The sequence below is a fragment of the Bos indicus x Bos taurus genome, chromosome 15, assembly GCF_003369695.1.
Source record: "Bos indicus x Bos taurus breed Angus x Brahman F1 hybrid chromosome 15, Bos_hybrid_MaternalHap_v2.0, whole genome shotgun sequence".
Classification (NCBI taxonomy): domain Eukaryota; kingdom Metazoa; phylum Chordata; class Mammalia; order Artiodactyla; family Bovidae; genus Bos; species Bos indicus x Bos taurus.
In genome coordinates, this window is record NC_040090.1 from 1,914,869 (window position 1) to 1,925,058 (window position 10,190).

Sequence of the window (10,190 nt, forward strand, 5' to 3'; positions counted from 1 at the left end):
TCCTGTCCACCCTAGGGGTGCAACACTTGCTGCTACCTAGGGTCTCTCCAAGTGCCTTCGGATCTGGCTCTAAAATTCCACATGAGGGAATCATCTGGACTTGGTCCTGCAGGTCCTAGGGTTTAATGGGACACTCTGAGTTTGTCCTTGTGACAACTACCGACCCACCCACACTCTGGGCTTAAGTCGTGATGAGGCTTTTGTTGCAAGAACATTACAAATGGAACACTGGCCCCAAGAGACTTGTCTTGGATTAAAGAATGACATTTACTCTGGTGTACTGGAGATAAATAGAATATGCAAAGGGAGACCTTTTCCACCATGGGTGAGGACTCTTAGTTCTCCAAAGCTGAGTCTCACAGAATGGAGGATGAAATGGAAGAGCTCTCCCATGGGTTTCAAGTCTTTGGAGTGTGATCATCGCTTGTATCATATTTTACATTGTGATCACAAATATATGTGTGTGTATATACCTGCCACTTTAGGGTGAGGCAAAATGGTTGGATTTGGGCAATTTTATGTGATTAACTTATTACACAAAATAACCATTATAGCTGTTTCATGCAATATACTGTGTTTTCTGTCATTTAAAAAATTGCTTTAAAAATGTGATAAAAAAAAAACACCTAATTCATTCCATCATCCACAAGTAGGTCAGGCCCTATTTGGAAAACAAACAGACCTGACTTAAAACGAGTCCAAGAGGGAACTTTTGGGGTTCAAGGCAATGATTCTGGGAAAATGAATGGACAAAATGAATTTTATAACAATTACAAAAAAAAAAAAAAAAAAACTAACACAAAGCTATATCATATATCCTGGGGTCATTACTGATTCTACCTTCTCCCTTGCTTCCCCTCCTACCCCATCCCATCCCCCGCCAAAGAACACCAGGAACACACCTGTATTTGAACAAAGTTGGATTTATTGGCTCTTTGCAACAAAGAAAGTGCCCAACATAAGAATATGGCAAGAAGAATGGTGGGGGGGGGGGGGGGGGGCGTTGCTCTCAACAAGAGGACTTTAGGGAAAGAGATTGTTCCAGGAATTGAGCTTGTATTAGGTGATTTGGGGCACGACTTGAGAAAGTACAGTTTAGTCCCTGTACCTTGAGAAAGGGGGCCCATTCTACGAGTAGGTATCGTACATCTGGTTACCCAGGCAGTGGGAGAAACAAAGTGGACTGAAGCTCTGACCAGGGACGAAGGACGCTGCCGTTTCGTCCAAGTCTAGACAGAATTGCTGGCATTCTCTGAGCAGTCAGACGGAGCTGGGCTCTCAGCAGTCTCTGCGGTCCCATAGACTGTCTGCTCCTCGGCCAGGATTCCCTCCCGCAGCCTCCTGTAACCCCGCTTCTGGTAGCGCCTGAAGCCCCAGGTTACCCCCAGAGCCAGAGCCACCACGCCCAGGACGGCCCCCAGGCAGGCGCCCACGACGGCCCCAGCACTGGGCTGGGACCCCCCCTGATCCCGGAGCTGGGCTGCCACGGATGGGTCGTGGATATCGGCCTGCCGCCAGCGGCTGGAGCCCTGCAGCTTCACCCAGGCCCGCTGCCGGCTGGCGTCCACCAGGACTGAGACCCCGAGGCCACTGCTGTTGCCCAGCAGGCTGGGGCGGGCCGCAAAGGGCGGCAGCCGGATCATGAGCTGCTGCGGGTTCAAGAGGAACCCGGCCCGGAGGCAGTAGAGGATCTGGCAGCCACTGCTGAGGTAAGCCGGGTGTTGGCTGTAGCCCGCAGGGCAGGTCATGGGGTGGTCCATGGTGACGCTCAGGTTAAAGACTTCCTTCAGGAATTCGGAGCCCTGGCCCCTTGCCTGGGCCGCCAAGGGGTTGCCCACCTGGCAGCTGAAGAAACCCCCGAAGGGGACCGCGTGGGCCACGCCCAGCTCCCAGTCACTGCTGACGCACACCTTGAGATCACCCAGGAGGGTCAGCGGGAAGAAGGACGAGGGGCAGGCCTGGGCTCCGGTGCGGGGGTTGGGGCGGCCGGGGCTATAGAGGCCTCCGAAGAGGAGGCCGGGCGCGGCTGTCGGGGTGGCCCCCGAGGGCGCGCACCAGGACGCATTGACGCGCACGACGCGCTGGATCTCCAAGTTGCCACACATCCTGTGGCAGCAAGTGAAGATCAGCCAGCAGCTCTGGCACTGCGGCCAGCACTGGTAGCTCCTCTCGCTCCACACCTTGACCTCGCTGCTCAGCAGGCTGGCCGTGTAGTTGGCCGGGCAGGAGGTCCGGCCGGTGAGCGGGTTCAAGATGGTGTAGGGCTTGCACAGGCGGCCGCCCTCGGGGCCCGTGATCGCCTCGCACTCCTGGAAGACGCCCCCGAAGCTGAAGTTGGCGTGCTGGCCGTCGGTGCACGAGCCGTCATCCACGTTGGCCAGCGGGTCGAAGTTGGGGGCCCCGCGCTTCACGCACCCGGGGTGCATGTTGACCTCGTAGTAGCGGCCAATGGCGCGGCTCACGGCCGCCTCCACGCGGCGCACGGCGGGCGCCGGGAGCTCGGGCAGTGCCTCGGGCTGCAGCAGCGCGGGCAGCGGCAGGCCTGAGTGGCCGATGGCCACCAGCCGGTTGGCGACGCCCTCCTGCCACTTCTGCAGGGTGAGGCCCTCGTAGAAGGGCGGCCCCCCACGGCTGTGTATCTTGGAGGCCACTGTGCCCTGCTGGTATGCCTGCACCAGCTGGCTCTCCTTGTCCCAGGAAACCGCGTCGCCCACCCCGACCTTCCGGTCGAACAAGACGGAGGCGGCAAAGGTGACGTTGAGCCTGTCCTTGTCCTCGTTGCCCACAAGCTCCCGACTCACCTGGTCCTCCTGCACCAGGGTGGCCCCCACCTCCACCTCAGTGAGGACGTGCGTGCCGTATGCGAACACGAGCATCTCCGCCAGGTACTCTGCCTCGCGGGTCTGGTTGTTCTCCAGGTGGTCGCTGAGGGTCAGCAGGCGCTGCCGGAAGTCGGGGTGGAAGTCGGGGGTCCCCCGGACCCTCACGGAGTAGATGCTGTGCCGCCGCTGCACGCGGGTGGTGATCGTCTGGTACTGCAGGCTGTACCTCCGGACGTTCTGGCACTCCGCGGAGAACTTGCCGTTGAGGAAGGAGAGGAAGGAGAACTCCGCGTTGACCGAGGCCGTCCAGGCGTCGGTGTAGTTTACCCAGCTATCCATCAGGTCGGCGCGGGTCTGCACCACGGTCTCGCGCCGCGGCACCGCCAGCATGCCGTCGGGGATGAGGTACTCGCCGTCCTCGGTGGTCAGGCACTGCGAGTAGGCGCGCCCGAGCACCAGCCCCAGCTCCAAGTTGCGCAGGTTGTCCCAGCCGGCCCCGGGCAGCGCCCCCAGCACAGACACGTTCAGCTGCTGCTTGCAGCCTTGGAAGCCCCAAGGCCCCCCGTCCGCCCTGCCGCCCGGCCCGGCCCAGAGCAGGACCAGCAGGGGCACCAGGCCCAGGCCAAGGGCCGGGGGCGAGCTTCACCGGTGCAGCTTGCAGCCTCTCATCTCCTCCAGGACCCCGAGGTCGCTGAGGGGGACCGTCCCCGGCCTGGAGCTGAAATAGGCTCAGCCTCAAAGCCCGGAGGGACTCAGCCCCGCTCAGGCCCCTCCCCAAGCCGGCGGCCCCTCCCAGGCGCCTCTCCCAGAAGTCCTCCCAACAGAGGAGCAAGGCGGTCTCTTATCAGAAGCACCGAGGCGCGTGAAGCTGATTCCAGGCTTGAGGTCAGAGCTGGGTAGATTAGACCAGGGAATGGCCTGACGACCCACCAACAGTCCAGGACTCAAGAACTTCTCTCCTCCCCTTGTATCTGCGAGGAGCTCTCTAGGGCCCCCCTCCCTGAGGGGGAGCTGCTCTAAATATGCTGCTGCTGCTGCTGCTGCTGCTGCTAAGTCACTTCAGTCGTGTCCGACTCTGTGCGACCCCATAGACGGCAGCCACCAGGCTCCCCCGTCCCTGGGATTCTCCAGGCAAGAACACTGGAGTGGGTTGCCATTTCCTTCTCCAATGCAGGAAAGTGAAAAGTGAAAGTGAAGTCACTCAGTCGTGCCGGACTCTTCTCGACCCCATGGACTCCATTTTAAACTCTCAACTCTCTCTCTTTTTCCTTTCTGACCTCTCTGTAGCTCAAACGGTAAATAATCTGCCTGCAATGCAGACTAGTGTTCGATCCCTGGGTTGGGAAGTTACTCTGGAGATGGGCATGGCAGTCCACTGCGGTATTCTCGCCTGGAGAATTCCACGGACAGAGAAGCCTGGCGGGCTACAGTCTGACTAACATACATGATAGTCTCTTTTTACACACTAGAAAATAGGCCCCAGAGAAGTCACGTAAAGTACCAAAATCCCAGGTCCATCTGCTGCCAAAGGACAGTTTCCATCCACTGATCTTGGTTTAGGGCTTCTTCTTCCTACGCACTGTCAGGATCTTCTTTTTTGGAGGGGAAATGTGTCTGCAGAGTCACTCAGTCGTGTCCAACTCTTTGCGACCCCACAAACTATAGCCCACCACGCTCCTCTGTCCATGGGATTTCTCAGCCAAGAACACTGGAGTGGGTTGCCATTCCCTTCTCCAGGAGATCTTCCCAACCAAGGGATCGAACCCATGTCTCCTGCATTGCAGGCAGGTTCTTTACCATCTGAGCCATCAGGGAGGAGCTCCTTCTTTATTTCAGAACAATGTTATCAATTTTCAGTATCAGAACAGCTACACTCTTGTTTGTTTGTTTTCTCCCAATTGATCCCTACAGAGACCACACCAAAGGAGAGAACGTTTTAAGCCAATTAAGCTGCAGCACACTCACCTAGCAGACCTCACTAGAACCTCACCCAAAAAGGGGGATTGGGTAGGGAAAGAAACTTTGAAAGATCAGCACACTGCCAGCCCACAGACTGTAGAGCACTCTCACAGCCAGAGGGGTCACCCGTGTGCCCCAACCCCAAAGAAGCAATGTACCACAATAATATAAAATTTAAAAACAGGTTTGTACATAAGCTCTTCCCGCTTTCTCCAGCAGTAACCAGTACAAAGCACAACGAGATGGCACTTTTAGACAGCAGCTTCAGACCCAGAAAAGGGTGATGAGAAGAGTTTCCTATGGCTAAATCAGTGGCAAAACATACTTTCCTTTCTTTCAAGGAGGCAGGAGAGAAAATGTGTTCGCCTCAACATAAGGGCCACAGGATCCATTCTGTGAGCCCAGGTTGGGAACAGGGTAGAGCTGGGACAAGGATTTGGTCTCAGAGGTTTCACCATCTTAAATTTGTGGGGTCACTTCTGATGAAAAAAGAGGAAAAGAAAGTTTCAACGATACCGTAAAGCTGAAAACTGGAACAGCACTTTTTTTTTTTTTTTTTGCTAACTCCTCCTACAATCATCTTTGTGGTTTGCGGGGTACTTTTCCCAGAGCAATGAGGTTTCCCCAAATGGAGACTTTCTCTGGACTGTGAGGCTCTCAGTAAGGCAGGCCCATACCTTTTCCCTTCCCCTATGGAGAAGGTCTTTGAAAAGACCTTGATGCTGGGAAATATTGAAGGCAGGGGGAGAAGGGGACGACAGAGGATGAGATGGTTGGATGGCATCATTGACTCAATGGATGTGAGTTTGAGTAAGCTCTAGGAGTTGGTGATAGACAGGGAGGCCTGGCATGCTGCAGTCCATGGGGTCACAAAGAGCTGGACACGTCTGAGCAACTGAACTGAACTGATGGAGAAGGCAATATGCATTAAGCCGAAACGTTACCTTCCAAAACTGAAAAAGGGGTTAGACTGTTGCTTCAGAACCATGGAATTGCCTGGAACATTTTTTCAAATGGTTGTTACATCAACAACAGAAAAAGGTAATTACAAAATGTGTACATCACAGCAGGCTTTTAAAGACACTTCGAACTGTGCTCACATTCCCTTAAACTTTGTCCCCAAAGGTGTTCCGCCTCCAGCCCAGCTGGGGTCTCTGGGGAAAGGCAGAGATAGTTTGGCGAAAGGGACACAGGGGTCGGGATGGGAGAGGTGGTGAAAGGAGAGAAGCAGCAGCTGCTGCTGCTGCTAAGTCGCTTCAGTCGCGTCCAACTCTGTGCGACCCCATAGACCGCAGCCCACCAGGCTCCCCCGTCCCTGAGGCAGACTTCCAGTTAAATAAAGATCAGCCCTAGTTTGCAGGTGAGCTTCGGACAGAGTGTTCTCAGCGGAGTCGGGGTCCAGGGAGGCACCACTAGTGGCAGGGGGCGACTGGGCGCTCTACATCTCGTTGAGGTCCAGCAGCGTCTGCTCCAGCATCCTTTGCTTACAGAGGTGCTCCTCTTGGTTACATTTCACTTTCTCTTCCAAATCGTCCACTCTCTTTTCCAGCCCAGCTACCGATCTCTCAGCAAATTCAACCCCTGTCTCTGCCTCCTTGAGTTTATAGGTAGAAATCTATCTCTTCCTCATATTTGTCTCCTTTTCGAGAGTACTTCTCTTCAGCAGCTCTCAGACAATTCAGGTTCAGCTCCATCAGTCTGATTCTCTCATCCATCTCTCGGCAGTGGCAGTCTGCCAGCTCAGCTCACTCCTCTGTGCATGCCAGGTCTCCCCCAATAATCCCCAGCTTCAGTTCAGTTCAGTCACTCAGTTGTTTCCGACTCCTTGCGACCTCATGGACTGCAGCACGCCAGGCCTCCCTGTCCATCACCAACTTCCGGAGTTTACTCAAACTCATGTCCATCGCGTCAGTGATGCCATCCAACCATCTCATCCTCTGTCGTCCCCTTCTCCTCCCGCCTTCAATCTCTCCCAGCATCACGGTCTTTTCCAAGGAGTCAGTTCTTTGCATCCCAAGCTTATGAGCCACCTCTTCCTACTTCATGTCTGCCTCTTCTGCAGTGTGCTTAGCATCTTTGAGTTGGATTTCCCGGAATTCCAGTTCTTTCTTCATCTTCTAAGGCTCGGTTTTCATACCTTCATACCTCTCTCGATCTCCTCCACAGCTCTCTCAGCTTCCTCCAGCTCTTGCAGGGCAGGGGCCAGGCGCTCTTGAGCTCAGTCCAGCTCCTCTTCAACCAGCTGGATCCTAGGCTCAAGAAAGCCACCTCAGACCCCCCTGCCCTGGGCCTGCCTCTCTCGTGCACCTCTGGAGGTGCTCAGCACTCTGGCCTGAATCACCAGCCTGCTGCTGTGGAACCTGGACCTCCTGCTTCACCGCCTCGATGGTGCTGATCCTGGCCGTGGGCCCACCCAGCTCTCGCTCGGCGCTGCAGCTGCCTCTCGGGGTCTTCTTGGTTTTTGTCTCTCCTAGGACTTTTGGTCCTAAGAAGGCTCTTGGGGAGGGCATAAGGAATCACCTGACCCAGTGATGTCCCTACCAGTTACACCTGTTGGCAGTGATGTGTTGGGAGCAGAGGTTTATTCACCCTACCTTGTGTGGGAGGTGCAAGACTCCCTTCCCTGAGGAATGGATACCAGCCTCACCTTCCCGAGATCTGAGTCAGAGCCCAGACTCTGTCATTTCATCAGTTGGGTGCTCCCACTGGTATGGTTTTCTCCTCCGAGTCTGCTTCCCTTGTCTGCTCCACGATGAAAGCGATACAAAGCTGTTCAGGTTCTAGCCACTGATGAAAGATGCCCAGCACATTTTCTGGCACAAAATAGGGTGTTCACTCAGTGGAATGAGTTCAGGGGCTGGCTCAAGGTCTGCGTTTTTGAGTTGGTGTGAATGCAAAGCCTAGTGCCCCGTCTACCCCCATGGGGTTCCCTCCCATCTCTTTGTGTGCTTATGTGTGCATTTCTTTGATCCAGAAGTGTCACCGGTTTATCATAAGATAATTTGGGAGGGACGATTTGCTAGGGAGAAGACTGTTCTCAGAGTAAGCAGTAAAGCTCTCCCCCAGCTCTGAGTGTATCTTCCTGTGACAAGGACAAGTCCTCAGGCTGCTTTCCCACTTTCTGGACTTGTGACTTAGGAACAAGCACCTCATGTCATAAATTCAAAAGAAGCTGGGTATTTACCATGCTGGGTGGCAGCTCTTACATTTGATAGCAGTGGAGCCGAGGAAAGATAGACCTGCTTCGGTGGAGTGGTAGCTGAGCACCTGCCAGTGGGGCTCAGATGCCAGCAGGAGGAAAGCAAGGAAAACTGAGGATGTTTTCTTACCAGCCTGGGCAGCATTGGCTGAGACTCGGGGGTTAAAAGGGTCTACAGGTGCCCAGCACTGCCATCCCCCAGTTGTCCCAAGGCAGCGCAAGGAAGATACAGGCAGGACAGTCTTGAGTCAGATGCCATTGCCCTGTGGGACCTTAGACAAAAATGTGACTTCCTGTAAAACAGGAACAAATAGGACTTTTCTAGCTATTCACTTTTAAGTAAAAGTGAAAGGTGCTCAGTCGTAGTCTGACTCTTTGTGACCCCATGGACTATACAGTCCCTGGAATTTTCCAGGCCAGAATACGGGAGTGGGTAGCCTTTCCCTTCTCCAGGGCATTGTCCCAACCCAGGGATCAAACCCCGGTTGCCCACACTGCGGAGGATTCTTTACCATCTGAGCCACCAGGGAAGCCCAAGAATACTGGAGTGGGTAGCCTATCCCTTCTCCAACGGATCTTCCCGACCCAGGACTCTAACCCGGGTCTCCTGCATTGCAGGCAGATTCTTTACCAATTGAGCTATCAGGGAAAGCCCATTCACTTTTAAAAATCACAAGAAATGATTCTTATGGAAAATGAAGAGTCAAGAGATTAGATAAATGAAAACGCCTCCTTCGCCCAGTTCTACTTTCCATAAATAGGCACTGTTATCAGCTGGGTGTGTATCTTTTCAGCCACGTGCACCCAGGCACAGAGACATCTTTGCATGTCTGGTGCTGGGCCATATGTTGATTTTACTGCAGAGAAAGGGGTTCGCAGGGAAAATGGGGTCACACAGAGATAGACTTGGAAAGGAACCAATCTAAGTCCCCAGGTCTCGATTCGCAGGCTGAATCCACTCCCTACCCTGCCTCACAGCCATGGGCCATGGGGATTCCAGCTTAGAGCTTGGGGTACCCTGGCACACAGGCAGGAGAGGCAGTCTGAATTCCTAACACCCTGCTCGTGGCAGGGGAAGCCAGGAGAGCTCACTGGCTGTAAGCCGACCTCCGGAGGCTGAATATTGGCCCTGCCTGGAGGGATCTTCTGGTCAGACCCAAGTTCCAGTGTGCGATGCTGTGACCCTAAGAATCAGAGGTTTTCATTTTTGTCTGTTTAGTATTTCTTCACAGCTACACTTAGTCTTTGTTGCCTGGTACGGACCTTCTCCGGCTGCAGTGGGCTGGTGCTGCCCTTCGTTGCAGTGGCCTGGCTGCTCTTGTTGGGAACCGCAGGCTGGAGGTTCTCGGGCTTCAGTGGCTGCTGCACACAGGCTCGTCACTGTGACTCTCGGGCTCTAGTGCAGGCTCCGCAGTGTGGCACATGGGCTTAGTTACTCTGAAGCTTGTGGGATCGTCGGATCAGGGCTCAAACCTGTGTCCCCATATTGCCAGGAGGATGCTCACCCACTGAGCCAGCACAGAAGTCCCAAGTCTGGAGCTCAGAAAGGGTTGTTCCAAGTTGCTGGGCCAGGAGAACAGGCAATTCACACTGAAAAGACCCGCACTCCCACAGAGTTTTCCGGGGTAGCATTTCAAAGCCTAAATTTGGGGCGAGGACCTCAGAGTGCATGAGTTTCTTCTGATGGGTTGGTGGACGGGGGGTAACAGGAATCTCAGGAATCTCTGCCTTCTGGTTCCAACCAGCCTGGATCTATGCGCCTGCAACCTTGTGGTCTGCAAGTGTTCATCATCCTCCAGCAGGCAGAGTTGGGGGGAGGACGAGAGTAACTGAGAGATGCATATCAGACTGTTATCTACAGCCCTTCAGGAGGAGCTCAGAGTCCTGTGATTCTCTGCCTAATAACTGCTTGAGCCTGCTCTTTGGAACTTGGGGAAAGCCTAGAAGGTTAAAAACATTTTTTTTTTAGTTTTTAAAAATCTTTATAAAATTTGAAATTCTTTATTTCTTTTACTTCTGGCTGTGCTGGTCTTCGCTGCTGCCTGCGGGCTTCTAGTTGCGGGGAGCAGGGATTGCTCTAGTTGCAGTGCCTTCTGTTGCAGAGCTTAGGTGCTAGGGTGCATGGGTTTCGGTAGTAGCAGCACACAGGCTCAGGTGCTCATGGCATGTGGGATCTTCCTGGACCAGGGATCGAAGCTGTGTCACCTAGA

The 10,190-nt window shown here is 54.1% G+C and overlaps 1 protein-coding gene and 1 pseudogene across 1 annotated transcript; both read right to left on the reverse strand.

Annotated features, from left to right (window-relative positions):
- Positions 1-1,229: 1,229 nt before the first annotated feature.
- On the reverse strand, positions 1,230-5,769 carry MPEG1 (macrophage expressed 1). Its single transcript, XM_027564018.1, has 2 exons — positions 5,726-5,769; positions 1,230-3,462 (listed from the first exon to the last, which is right to left on the reverse strand). The coding sequence occupies exons 1-2, from the start codon at positions 5,767-5,769 to the stop codon at positions 1,230-1,232; spliced, it is 2,277 nt and encodes a 758-aa protein (XP_027419819.1).
- On the reverse strand, positions 5,677-7,291 carry LOC113905984 (annotated as a pseudogene).
- Positions 7,292-10,190: the final 2,899 nt, after the last annotated feature.